This window comes from Gadus morhua, chromosome 23 (genome assembly GCF_902167405.1).
Source record: "Gadus morhua chromosome 23, gadMor3.0, whole genome shotgun sequence".
NCBI classification, from domain to species: Eukaryota; Metazoa; Chordata; class Actinopteri; order Gadiformes; family Gadidae; genus Gadus; species Gadus morhua.
Genome location: NC_044070.1, coordinates 7,597,415 through 7,611,051, shown reverse-complemented (window position 1 = coordinate 7,611,051; position 13,637 = coordinate 7,597,415). Strand labels below are relative to the sequence as shown.

Genomic DNA, 13,637 nt, shown 5'->3' with positions numbered 1-13,637 from the left:
GGTGCAACTGCTATTTTTTTAGTAGAGTGTAAAGTCGAACGTTTGGGTGATTTACGTTCAACGTAGCCTAAGTGGGACCTTACGTTCTGCTGGTGCAACTGGACCCAGGTGACGTTCCGATCAAAGTGGCTACGGAAGAAGAGTGATGAAGCGCAGAGATAGGCGGTGGTATGTGCGCCCTTTAAATGCCACACGAGATCAGGATGGGGAATTTGTTTCTCTGGTGCTTCCAATGCGAAACATGGACGAGGAGAGGCATTTCCAGTATTTTCGGATGTCGGCGCCAAAGTTTGATGATCTCCTTTCGCAAGTCATCCGATATCTTCCCGACTCTCACCAAAACCGGCCCTTGTCAGGGAGCAGCTGGCAGATTATTTTTTGTTAGATGCTGGGGTGTTTCCCTACCAGTAGGGTAGACTGAGTACAGTTGGATACACGTTTACTTTTACCAGCTTCCTCACACAAATTAGACTATTAAAAGACACCAAAAAAGAAATTATTTTAGACTTAACATATTTTCAGGGTGTGTGCCAAAATATAACCAAGGATTTATATCTTGAAGGTGTCTAATTTTTATGCAATCAATCAAATAAAAAAAGTGCACTTTTGTCTCAACTGTACCCTCGCTGAAAAATGGTAGGGTACAGTTGAGACAGTCGCGGGTACAGTTGAGACTCCATTGAAAACACTGGAAATGTGACATGCCAGTCTTTGCAGTCTTTGTCTTTGTATTTAAATCATTGAAATAATTATGTGTTCATGTGTTTTTCTAATGTATTAGGTTAAAATACCATAGACTACAATCCATAAGTCTATAATCAATGTCATTTACATCACACCATCTATTAATAGCAGGGTAAAGCAAACAACAAACATCCACTTTTTAAGCTTAGCCTAGGCTACATTTATTAATTTTTTCAACTCATCAATGTCATCATATAATATTAAAAAACTGGTTAAACAAATAACTTATAACAAATATAATAACAACAAACTTGTAACAAATATAATAACAAATATTTAGGAACCATCATGTCAGGTTAAAAGCTGGGTATTCAATATTTAAAATCTATTTCAATTGTAAAGTTTGTTACGTAATTTTTTTTCCAAAGATACATACATGTTAGCCCTACTCACAATGGTGGCATGTGTACATGGAACTACTAGCACCACCAGGGGTACACGCAGTGTGGGACCACATACAGCAAACAGAGCAGGCCGTCCAATCCTCTCCTGGTCTTGAATCAGAAAACCATTCCGAGCACACAAGGCATTGAGTATCCTCATATGTTTTTTGTTTCCCCACCTTCCCTCAAATTTTTTATCTCCTTCATGTTGGTTGCGCTTCACCTTTTTTGGTGCAGCCTTCTTCTCCTCCATAGCCTCCTTTACTGGAGTGTCTGTGAGGATCTCTGTGTTCCTCTTCCTCCTGCTGCTGCTCGCTTTCCTCGGGCCAGCAGGTGGAAAGGGCATGACATTCTCGGGTGAAAATTAATTTTCCTAGTGAAGATTGACAAAAGCACAAACATTTTTTTATTGCAAACACATCAAAACTGAGCATTGCATTTTCAAAATCATAATGTGAAATCAATTATTAAATGTGGTATGAGTTTTCCTTACCTCAGTAGTGACGACAACTTCTTCAGGTTCCCCCAAAAGAATGGTCACCAACTCCAAGTCTGGGAATTCTGGGAACACAAGGGTGAGGGAGCCGTCAAGAAGCTGTGATGACACATCGGCAGCAGGCCCAGGGAGGGAGAGAGAGAGATCCGCATTGGATGGGCCGGCGAGAGAGAGAGAGAGAGGTCGGCGGATGGCTTGGCGAGAGAAAGAGAGGGGTCGGCGCGGCGCATCACAGGGGGGTCGGCGTTGGATGGGCCGGCGAGGGAGAGAGAGGGGTCGGCGTTGGATGGGCCGGCGAGAGAGAGAGAGGGGTCGGCGTTGGATGGGCCGGCGAGGGAGAGAGAGGGGTCGGCGTTGGATGGGCCGGCGATGGAGAGAGAGAGATCCGCGCTGCACATCACAGAGGGGTCAGTGTTGGATGGCCCAGGGAGAGAGAGAGAGGGGTCGTCATGGGATGGCCCAGGGATGACTGGAGGGGGTCTGTCTGTCACCGAGGCTGGGAGGAAGACATCAGCTGGGAAAATGTCTTTGTTCAGCGGCCAAATCCCCGTGCTGCTGAACCCCTTCAAGATGTTTCTTGGGGATGCCGCCTCCAGCAGGATGGTGTTCAGCAGCGATGGCATGTCGTAGATTGTCACAGTTTTGCCGGGGTGGTGACGGTGCCACTGGTCCATCTCACTTGCAAGCAGCCTCTTCAATGGCCCATACACTGCCTTATCAAGGGGTTGCAGGTGGTGTGTGCAATGGGGTGGAAAGGACAGCATGACCACCCCATTCTCTCTGCAGTAGTTGATTGCGGCCGTTGAAATGTGGGAGGAATGATTGTCCAGCAGGAGGAGGACTTTTTTCTCCGCCGACGCCCTTGTATGATGCACAAAGTGCCTGAGGTAAGTCAAGAAATCCTCCTCCTGCATCCACCCACTCCCATTGGCTGTGCCAAGGCACCCCTCAGGACCACCCAGCACAAAATGGGGCAAAAACCTTTTCCGGGGGAAAATGAAGTGGGGTGGGATGATGTTCCCCATGGCATTGCAGGCCAGTGCCATCGTCACGAGGGTTCCCCTCTCTGCCGAGGTGATGCTCCCCACCCGGCGTTCCCCTCTCGTTGCCACAAGGTGGCCTGGCTTCTGGACTGTCATGAGTCCGGTTTCGTCCATATTCCAGACATCCTGTGGCTGAAACTGGTACTTGCTGTACACTGATGTGAGCTTGGTGAAGAACTTGTTCACATTCGTTTCATTAAAGCTACTCTGCCTGTAAAGGCTGGTTGCCTGGGGCCTTCTGATCGACAGCTTGTGATGCCTCTTCATAAAATTTGTGAACCAGCTGGCACTGGCCATGGACTTCTCATTCCACTTATCCGGGATCTTTATGTTGTACGTCTTGGCAACCTCAAAGGCAAGTTTGCGGACCTTAAACAAACAAACAAATTTAAACATTTAGAAATGCAAAAAGCACGTTAGGCTAAGACATTACATTACACTTAGCAGACATTTATTTATTTTTTTACAAAACTAGTTAGGCATATGCTTTTTGTCATTTTACTTGGCCTAGTCACCCCCTTTTAGTCTTGTTGAATACTGTCCTACCTCTTTTGGCGGTAAACCATAATACATCGCCGCAGCCTTCTTGACATAGGCTACCAGGCTCTGCTCCTGCTGTACTGTAAACACAGCATTGCACTCCCTGTAGCCTACTGAGGGACGCCCTGTTACTCCCTGCGCTGCCATTGTCCCTTTCTTCCTCATGTAGCGGCCCAATGTAGAAAGCGGTATGCCAAAGATCTCAGCGACCTTCCTGTATGACAATCCTGACTCAATAGACCTGGAAGCCCTCTCTAAGTCCTCTGGTGGCACTCCCCTATTTGTAGACCTAACTCTCGATCGTGGCATCCTGTAACAGGCATAGTACAAATAAGTTAGTAAGCAAGTAGGGAAATAAATAAATACATAAATAAATAAATACAAAGTCCCCCCCCCCCTCTCATTCTCTCACAAACACACACACCACAATAATTTAGGCTACTGCCAACGTTTGTACCATTATTCTTTTGGAAGGAACATAAACATTTTACACCTAATTGTATTATGTAATGTCTAAATGACAATATAAATATACTAGCTACACAAAAAAACATTAAAACACGCTTTAAAAAGTATAGTCTATTAGTTAATGTGTAAAGCTGCCTATAGGATGATCTGTCTCAACTGTACTCGTTTAACCACTTGTTGTATTTCACTTTAAACTTTGAAGTTTTGGCAACATTCATACAAGTAAAATGCACAGATTCATAGTATACAGTTGAAATATATATATATACACATCAATATGAATTCACAAATGTCTTTAATTTGGTCTAATTGTGATTCAAACCCTGTCGTCATAAACGGGCAAGCGCTTCACATGTAACGCAACGGTGTTCTAGGTCGGGTACAGTTGAGACGATGTGTCTCAACTGTCCCCCGATGACCTCCTGGCACATTACACAGTATTACGTAATGCCCTTCAATGCAACTATGCCATGCAATATATCTATTTTTAGAGCACAAACTAACGTTTACAAATATGCAACATTACTTTTTGAGTAACAAAGGGGTAAGAAGGTATTCATTGCGAAATGGACATGGTGAAGTCAAAATCGTACCTGCAAAAACAGACTTTTGCCGATAACTTCGTAGCGGAGCCACACACACAGTTCAAATCTCCCACGCTGAAAGAGGACGTCTATACGCATGTGCAGAGCAAAAATCAGCGCAGAAGCATGTTTGCGCACTAAAGATATTACGGATGTCTCAACTGTACCCTGTACTCAACTGTACACAGTCTACCCTACAATGTGCTACGATTGGGTATGCGCACTGACCAATAAATGTATATACATTGGTCACTTGGAAGCATGACTTTTGATTCATTAGTTATCATGTTACACAAGTTACCTAATTTGGTTTACGTCAAACTCATTCATTCATATCCATATACAATGTTTATACAACGAGCTATTGCCTTGACAGATGAATGAATTATTTAAGTGTAGGCCTATAGCCAAAGGCTTTAAGCTATAGCGCATAATGTCCACAGAAATGATATGGTAGGCAACGTTATTAGAGAAAAGGGGTTTATTTATCAAATACAGAAAATAGTCCCACCATACACGCACACATTTTTCATTCACTACACACTCACGCTTTCAAATTTCATTCACTCAAAGAGGCTACTGAACTTATGTTTCACACAGAACATGAACACTTATGTTTCACATAGAACGTGAACACAAAAAATTGCGTAATTAATTCAAATAGGCTAACACTAAAACAAATAAGGCCAGTAATAGAACGAATATTGGGTGACAAGATCATTAAAATGGCTCATAATCCCGCATCAGCTGTTTGATGTCGCGCATCAAAATAGCACTTTGCCCCTGTGGAAGGGTTAGCATAAATTGGCACAGATAATTAGGAAAAGAGACGTTAAGTCATTCTTATCACGTTCCCGCATCCTCTCATATGTTCTTCTGTAAATATAACCTATAGTGGCAATAATGTACAATATTTGCAGTATCGCCCCCACCGACAACGCATGGTATTGCATGGATCGGCGCGTCGTGTATCAAAAATTTGGAGGACGCGTTTTGCTACGCTTCGACGCTTAATGGCGGCCGAAGCGTCGCGTAGCCTTTTGGACGCGTAAGCGTAGCGATGCGTCGACTATGTAAGGGCCCTTACGCCCCGTGCCCACTACCTCCGTCAGTCAACGGACGTGGGAACTCGTGGCTGACTGATGGGGGAGTAGTCTTTGCAGAGGCATCCGTCAGCCAATCAAATCGCTTCGCCGGGTTCTTCCCGCTACTTCCTGCTTGTTGCGATGCAAGATGACCCGCTTTCCCGCTTTCCAGTGTCGTCAGAGCCCGAGTCGCGTCACAGTGCTTACATTTGCATACGTGATCTGATTGAATGACGGAAGCGTCGCTGCCGAAAAAGTTGAACATTTTTCAACTTTCTGACGGCGCCGAAGGCTCCAACGGAACGGACGGATCCACGCATTACGCGTCCGTCCCCATTCAAAGTCAATGGGGATCAGTCAACGGACGGAGGTAGTGGGCACGGGGCATTACGTTCAACGTGTGCCGCGTTTCCACTGCAGGGTGCGGAACGGATCGGATCGCAAAGGTGCGGTAGGGAGGTGGCGGTATAGCCCAGCTCAGTTCCGAGGTCGCGTTTCCACTGCCGACAGTACCCTTTGTGGTAGGCCGGATGTCGATCGCCGCGGCAGCTACGTAAACATCGTAAAAAACGTCTTCCTCCGCAAGAATGCAGACGAACGTCTCCACCTCCTTGTTCGCCCAAGCAAGCGTTTTACGCGACAAGTTAATTGTAAAGAATAATACCTCGAGGCTACTGTTTTATCCCCGCGTCACCCGGAAGTGACGATTCTGTCGACCAATCAACGGAGGGGGGGTGTAGCTAAAATTCCCCGGGACCCTTTCAGGCGTCTCGTCTCGTTTGCGGTACCCCAACGGAGGAGTCCCGAGAACGGGGCCGGAACAGGTACGGCAAAGTCCGGGTCACGCCCACTTTTGGCGGTGGAAACGCGACCCGACCCGCACCTTTGCGATCCGTTCCGTTCCGCACCCTGCAGTGGAAACGCGCGTTCTGCTGGTGCAACCAGCTGCAGAAGTTAAACCGGACAGCGCGAAAAAAAGAACAAAGAAACCAACAAAAATGATTATTGATCAGTATGTTTTTGTATATAGTAGTTTTTATAATAATTGTTGTAAATAGTCACATGAATGTTTTTTGTTGTAAATAGTTTTATTGTTATATATATGTTTTATAAGTTATATACGAATACATTAGTCAATACAAAAAAGTTAGTTAGGGTTTTAATAAATAGTTAATCAAAAAAGTTAGTTAAATAAGTTAGTTTCAATAAATATGTAAATAATAATAAACAATGTGTTAAATATAACGGTAATTTGTCCACCAAAAGCTTCAAAATTGAGAAAAACCTATCCATTCTTTCCCTGCTCTCCTGGGCTCTTCTCTCCTCTACCTCCCTTTGTAGCCTCATGTCCTCTTTTATTAACTGGAACATTTACATTTTACATTTACATTTAGGGCATTTAGCAGACGCTTTTATCCAAAGCGACTTACAATAAGTACATTTGTCATAAGAAGTGCATCAATATATCGCTGTCGGTACAGAAAGGATGTTCATAGAACCAAGTGCAAGTACCACAATCGCTAGGCTAATCAATTCCCCATGTTACAGCCATGATAGCAGCTACTGCAGTTGCTACACAGTTAAGTACTATAATGCAATACAACACAGTGTACAATGGTGGCCAGAAGGGGGAGGGTGGCTATGCAGAGTTGAGGTGGACTCTGAACAGGTGAGTCTTGAGTCCTTTTCGGAAGATAGTGAGCGTCTTCCTCTGTTCCTCTTTCTGGACCTTGGCCCTCGCTGTCTTTCCTCCTCCTGATCCTTGTCCTCCACCTCCTGATCCACCACTGCTGTACTTGGCCCTGGTGTGTTCTCAGGGATGGAGGCAATTAGGACAGGGGGGTTGGTGGAATGCCTCTGTCCCAATACCTTATCCATGGGGACAAACCAGGGGCAAGTGGCAGCAGTGGGTTTCCCACCTACCCCCTCTCCTGACCCTGGATTCTTGCAATCCTAAGGCAGAGGAAATCAATCATGGCAGTTAACAACAGCATTATCAAAACAAATTTAAGCATGGTTAACTTGCATGGTTAAAACAAATAATGTATATTTAAAATGACATGTACATACTTCATATATTTTTTTAAATTGTCCCATTTTTTCTTTGCCTGCAGGGGAGTCACCTTCCCCTGCAGGCCTATTTTCTCCAGAATTGTCCTAAACACAGAGACATTATTAATCAGAGAAAACAAGAGACACATTTATCAATCATGTTAATAGCCCATGTTAACAATAGGCCATTTATAATGTATATATTTGACCATCTTGTAAAGGTTACATTTAAATTAGCCCTCATCCTATATGAAGCCCATAATAATAAGACAACCAGTAGAACGTTTGGGTGATTTACGTTCAACGTAGACTAAGTGGGACCTTACGTTCTGGTAGTGCAACCAGCTGCTGGTGTGTTTCCAGTATCCGTAGTGTTGATCAGCAGAGATATAGAACCAGTAGAAGTCAAAACACCCTTTTTCTTTGTGTGTTTTTCTAGTGCTGTCTAGTACTGATGCGAGCTGTGACTTTTTTTGTCTTTCTTTCTTTAATAACCCAAAATAGGACATAGTAGTAAACGATTTCTGGGGATGTTGTATCTGTCCAGCTGTTTAATGAGGGCTAATTTAACTAACCTTTACAAGATGGTCAAATGTAGATATATAAATGGCCTATAATATTTTTTATAAACTAACTTACGATATAAATAAACGATTGTTTCCTTACCCCCAAGCCACACTTGCTGAGTATTTCACCCCGGTGAACAGCTCATCGTTCTCCCCCCTCAATAGAATAAATCGAGCAGTATGCTGCTGGCTCCCAAAACCAAAACCAAATGTTAGAATTAGTTTTGCTTTACACTACCAAACAAAAGCAGCTTAAATAGCAAAATAACCAAGTTAACTGTCTAATCAATCCCATCCCAACGTCTGTAACGTTACGGTCTGAAAACCAGGGTCCACAACCTGTGTTCGCGTTGGTACATTTATCTAACGTTACAGAATAGCAAATTATCTATATAATCGCCACAATTTAGGTAAATATAACCATTTTGACCTCTTAAATTTGAAACTATAGGGCTTAACGGGTGTTCTTATTTAACGTGACAGCCTCACTAACTGTAACGTTACCTTACTTATATTGCCTATTACTTTAATGAAAAAAGTTTTAAGGGCCCTTGTTTTTTTTTAACATTTGTATCGTTAAATACTCGAGTGACTAGAAACTATTACGTATTTCTTCGTGGAAGGAGGGGTCGAATCCAAAGGAATAGCTTTAAAGAGACTTTATTTGTATAAAGTATTTTCGGTATGGTAAACTGATGCTCTGAAGTAAAGAGAGATTGAAGATGTGTTCTAAGCACGTGCGAGAGTGTTCTCCTAGCTGATCCTAGCCACAAACCCACGTATGTCTAATCGCTGCCGAGAGAGCTCTAATGTTTTCGTGGCCAGGTGGGCTTCTTTATGGACTCAGCGAGGACCGCGGGCAAAACATTTGTCATTTGACGCGATTGCCCGTTTTGCGGGCAATTTTTTTTATTGTTTCGATTAAACAATTAAATACAATACAAATATAAAGTAAAAACAAGTGTTCTCGCTATCTATCATAATACAGATAGCGATCCGCTATCTGTATTATGTTATTTCGTCGTTTGGAAACATGTTTTCTGCATCGCGTCGTCTGTTGCCGGGCAGGTTGTCAGGATGTAAACAAACGATGACGTAGGCCGGTACAATTTTCGCCCCCGATACAATTTTAACGTGACAGCAGCACAGTTTTGAATGTATTGGAGTTTTTGGATGTTTTTGTTGGAGACCCCGGCAAGAAGAGCATTACAGTAGTCCAGCCTGGTGGAGACAAAGGCATGGACGAGTTTTTCTGCATCTGGGAGAGAGAGTGATGGACGGAGTTTTGCAATGTTTTTTTAGGTGGTAAAAAGAGTTTTTGCAAAGCTGTTTGATGTGAAGTTCAAAGGAGTTTTTAGGAGTTAGGCTACTCCTAAATTCGCCAGTTAGGACCTACTTTTAGCCCTAAGACCCTCTGTGAATACGGCCCCAGATCTCCTCCCCATAGGGTTGGTTCATCAGTTCTGTTTTTTAAATCGTCCACAACAAAGTCCAATATGTTAAAGGGCCTAATATGCTTTTCTTTATTTTTTTCTCCTATTGCGCTTTACATAAGTATGTGCGTGCAAATGGTTGGCAAAGCTACATTACCACAAAGTTGCCATAAAGGAGAGTAAATTAATTCAGCAAATAACAGTTACTGCGCTGCCTAGAAACGGCTCGTTGGGAATTCCATCCACGGCTTTCTTTTAGTTCCTGGGTAGTGAGTGTAACATAATTCACCTACAGTATTTTGTAATGTGTTGTTCTTTACACTGTGTTAGCATGTGTGATGCCCACTAATGTGTGCCCACATTTGTGTGTATTAAGTTTTTATATACTACACCATTTTATAATATTAAGACACACTATTTCCTACTAAATTGATCTTATTTTGTATGAGCAATATCTTCTATAGTTTTACATTTTCACAATGCAATTGCACTATCCTGCCAGTAGGAGGCACAGTAATATTGTGGTTTTCCTGAATCCCCGTGAGATCCTCATAACTAATGAGGATCTGAAAAGACATGTCACGTCTCCCGTGTCAGCATTCTTTTCTCTTTGTTTCAGGTGGGTTATGTGTTTAAAATGTAAAACAAGTTGATGTTAGTGATTGGATAATGTGTAGTGAAATGTTTTAGTAAAGTATGAGTGTTAAAATGAGTACATGTGTAGCTAGTAAGGTCCGACGCTCGCCGAGAGATTTGTAATGACGGCGCCGTTGGAAGTTTTACCGTTAGGCTAGTAGCTTTAAGCTACTAGCTAGTAAGGTCCGACGCTCGCCGAGAGATTTGTAATGACGGCGCCGTTGGAAGTTTTACCGTTAGGCTAGTAGCTTTAAGCTAATACGGATCACGCTCGTCTCTACCTTTTTGTTTTATTGTAATAACACCACACGTGGCTCACTTCTTTACGTTTTGTAAAGTATTAAAATGTTTATTGATTGTTGCAAAGCACCTTAAAGATACCGTTAAAAACGGGTTAAGAAAAGTTATTTGAAGTTCAGTAATAAGAAAATGTTTGATATAACCTACAAGGTTAACATGCAACTGTCTATTGTTCACAAGTGGAAGATGGATCAGCAGCATCATTTCCAGCAACAATTGCGCCTTCGTGGGTCAGTTGCAGTGGGAGACGAAATGAGGGCAGATTCTCAAGGTTTGTAGAAATGTGAAGGTCTCACAACTGAATTATTAGTCTGCATTCTGAATCATATGATGTCCCTTGAACATACACATACATTTAAATAGTTTCTTTCACGTGTACAAATACACGCTGTCTCCTTTTGTGCAAATAATGTATCTAAACAATTACTTTTGACTAATTACCCTCTGCAGAAGACTGCGATGACTTTGTAGACCACAGCACACAGACTCTGCATGTGGACGCCCCTGGCTCCTCCCACATGTCCAGTCACAACGGGGAGCTGCGGAGTGTCTACGGAAAAGGGGAGGGCCCACTGGCGGTGGACGGTCATGATACCCTCGTCACCGCGTCTGAAGTCGAGGCCCTGAGCTCGCCGTCTGCGGACCACAGCGCGGCCAAGAGCCTTGAGCGCGGTGAGCTGCTGGTCCGCCACGAGGAGCTGAGTGCGCAGGTTAGAAATCATCTTCTCATTCACCATCCAAAAGAGAGGCTTCCTCTGTTACCACTCCAGCACACACCCATAGAAAGCACCAGCTTTATGATTCAACGTGTCGTCAGTGGGGATTGACAACTATTCTGTGCAAATGTAAGAATATGTCTTGTGTGTGTTTCCTTCTCTATGTGGAAAGCAGCAGACCCCGGACACCATTGTAATCAAGGTTGAAGAGGATATTGGTGGAGGCATGCCCACTGTAGGTTAGTAATACACATTGCATATATGCAAGCAAACGACCTGGATCAACTGAGAATTTACTAGATTCTACCTGCGCTAAAAAGCCTGGTCCTCTTTTGAAAAGCATCATGACCAGAGCCCTGCTAAAACACAAGGACTACTTGTTCAGTTTATAGCAAAATGATTTACATCTTCTTCATGAGAGACAGGTCTCAGGAAGGCCGAGATCAGCTCTGATCCCAATTTAACAACCGTAATTGTAAAACAGATGATAGGAAACAACAGATGACCTGGGTTGTGTCTTAATGACCTCACGTTGCGGTGCTTTTTCAGCTGAAGCCTCTGTCCCTTGACCACCCTGAGGGGGACAAGGAAAAGGCATAATCAGCAAATAGAAGTTAGAAAGGATGTGTCGAAATAAAATTCTTCCAATACACAAGTGTGTACAACGTACATGCTGTATCCCTTTCTGCAAATAATGAATTAATACAATCACTTTCTGTCCGTCTTTGTTTTCCTCTCTGCAGAAGACTGCGATGACTTTGGAGACCGCAGCACACAGCGCGGCACAACCTCAGAGAATCTGCATGTGGACGCCCCTGGCTCCTCCCGCATGTCCAGTCACAACGGAGAGCTGCGGATCCTGAGCGTCGACGGAAAAGGGGAGGGCCCACTGGCGGTGGACGGCCATGACACCCTCCTCACTGCGTCCGGCGAGGAGGCCTTGACTTCGCCGTCCGCGGACCACAGCGCGGCCAAGAGCCTGGACCGCGGTGAGCCGCTCGGCCACCCCGAGGACCTTATTGGGGCTCAGGGCGGCCCCAAGCGCCGGCCTCGTGTGTTGTCTGGCGAGGGTTTTCCCGACAATACCAAGATGACCATCCATATGGTTACCCACACCAGCAAGAAGCCGTACGTGTGCGACCAATGCATGAAGCACTTCAGTACAAGCTTCAACCTAAAGAAACACATGAGGACTCACTCCGGGGAGAAGCCCTACAGCTGTGACCAATGCATGACGCGCTTCGGTACAAGCTACAACCTGAAGAAACACATGAGGACTCACTCCGGGGAGAAGCCCTACAGCTGTGACCAATGCATGACACGCTTCGGTACAAGCTACAACCTAAGGATCCACATGAAGACTCACACCGGGGAGAAGCCCTACAGCTGTGACCAATGCATGAAGCGCTTCATTCAGAATTCAAGCCTGAAGATGCACATGAGGACTCACTCCGCAGAGAGGGCCTACAGGTGTGACCAATGCATGAGGCGCTTCAGTACAAGCTACAGCCTGCAGTTCCACATGAGGACTCACTCCGGGGAGAAGCCCTACAGGTGTGACCAATGCATGAAGCGCTTCAGACAGAACTCTGTCCTAAAGGACCACACGAGAACTCACTCCGGGGAGAAGCCCTTCGGGTGTGCCCAATGCATGAAGCGCTTCGGACGGAGCTCCACTCTGAAGATCCACATGAGGACTCACTCCGGGGAGAAGCCCTGCGTGTCTGCAGTGCAACGCCAGCTTCAGCGACCCTAGCAATTTGCGTGTGCACATGCTCAGGCACACAGGCAAAGGGGGGCTTGGACACGGGGCAACGTGACACTTTGATTGACAGCTCTATGTTTTATTCGTTGAAGTGACTGTAGGTTTTTTTTCATCATGATTAAAGACGCTTTCCAACTTTTGATTTGCTTTCTTGTATTATTGCTGTAAAACTTTCGTGGACACAAAATATTTGATTTAATTTTAGAGTGATCATTTATAGGGAGAAGATAAAGGCAGCAAAGTTACCAAACATACATTCATTGAGACAATGGGTGTACATGATTCTTATAGGAAACTTCACATCGTGGGTTATTAGAACAGTGATCGCCCCCTTTTTGAACAGCGTTGGTTCTGGAGGTAAATCTCCACAACACAGAAGTCAGTCGATTGCCCTCAGTATTAGACTTCAAGGCAATTTGCAATGCAAATTAAAGTATTGCAACACCTTTCAATTAGAGAGGACGGGAGATATCTCTAGGTCGAAGGAGATATAGGTCTTCCTTTAAATTGGCTACATGCAATATATAATTGTGTATTATGGTTAGGTGAGTGCTGCATGCAATGATGAATAACAAAGATGGAGGACTAGTTGCATCTTGGAGTAATGACTACAAGAGTTATTTGCTTGAAAAGGGCAGCCCCTGGGATAGGCTCTTCGTGGGTGTCTGAACACCTGGTTATTTTTTTAATTTAGAGGCCCATATCTCGACTGAGTGATAAAAAGTTTTCAAACTTGTTAGACCTTTAATTATACCTCTAACTTGGCTTTTTGCCATTTGGACCCATAATGTCCATCAGAATAGATTTTGCTGCACAGTGTACATAT

At 44.1% G+C, this 13,637-nt stretch overlaps 3 protein-coding genes across 4 annotated transcripts in view; 2 read left to right on the top strand and 1 right to left on the bottom strand.

Annotated features, from left to right (window-relative positions):
• Window positions 1-423: 423 nt before the first annotated feature.
• On the bottom strand, window positions 424-3,592 carry LOC115537320 (tigger transposable element-derived protein 6-like). 2 transcript variants are annotated; one of them, XR_003974794.1, is made up of 4 exons: window positions 3,213-3,592; window positions 1,621-3,035; window positions 1,351-1,500; window positions 424-1,238 (listed from the first exon to the last, which is right to left on the bottom strand). XR_003974794.1 is itself a non-coding variant. In XM_030349152.1 (3 exons), exons 1-2 carry the CDS (start codon window positions 3,513-3,515, stop codon window positions 1,665-1,667), a joined length of 1,674 nt encoding a protein of 557 aa, XP_030205012.1. In that variant the 5' UTR covers window positions 3,516-3,592; the 3' UTR covers window positions 424-1,500; window positions 1,621-1,664. The 2 variants fall into 2 exon arrangements, 1 of the variants encoding a protein (XP_030205012.1); XM_030349152.1 differs by having other exon boundaries at window positions 424-1,500.
• A 6,342-nt stretch (window positions 3,593-9,934) lies between these two features.
• LOC115537317 (zinc finger and SCAN domain-containing protein 2) overlaps window positions 9,935-13,637 on the top strand; it is a 28,186-nt gene continuing 24,483 nt past the window's right edge. Inside the window, exons 1-4 of the mRNA XM_030349146.1 lie at window positions 9,935-10,013; window positions 10,511-10,601; window positions 10,781-11,040; window positions 11,219-11,285. Of these exons, the coding sequence (XP_030205006.1) occupies window positions 10,517-10,601; window positions 10,781-11,040; window positions 11,219-11,285 (412 nt within the window). The 5' untranslated portion in view covers window positions 9,935-10,013; window positions 10,511-10,516. The remainder of the gene's footprint in view (window positions 10,014-10,510; window positions 10,602-10,780; window positions 11,041-11,218; window positions 11,286-13,637) is intronic.
• On the top strand, window positions 11,257-12,951 carry LOC115537319 (zinc finger protein 239). Its single transcript, XM_030349151.1, has 2 exons — window positions 11,257-11,281; window positions 11,790-12,951. Exon 2 carries the CDS (start codon window positions 11,876-11,878, stop codon window positions 12,800-12,802), a length of 927 nt encoding a protein of 308 aa, XP_030205011.1. The 5' UTR covers window positions 11,257-11,281; window positions 11,790-11,875; the 3' UTR covers window positions 12,803-12,951.

What these genes read in the sequence shown, in the direction of transcription:
- LOC115537320 (XM_030349152.1), bottom strand. Translation starts at nt 3,515, where the DNA reads ATGCCACGATCGAGAGTTAGGTCTACAAATAGGGGAGTGCCACCAGAG. An exon ending in ATGGTTTACCGCCAAAAGAG is followed by an intron (nt 3,036 to 3,212) that starts GTAGGACAGTAT and finishes TGTTTGTTTAAG; the next exon opens with GTCCGCAAACTTGCCTTTGA.
- LOC115537319 (XM_030349151.1), top strand. Translation starts at nt 11,876, where the DNA reads ATGTCCAGTCACAACGGAGAGCTGCGGATCCTGAGCGTCGACGGAAAA.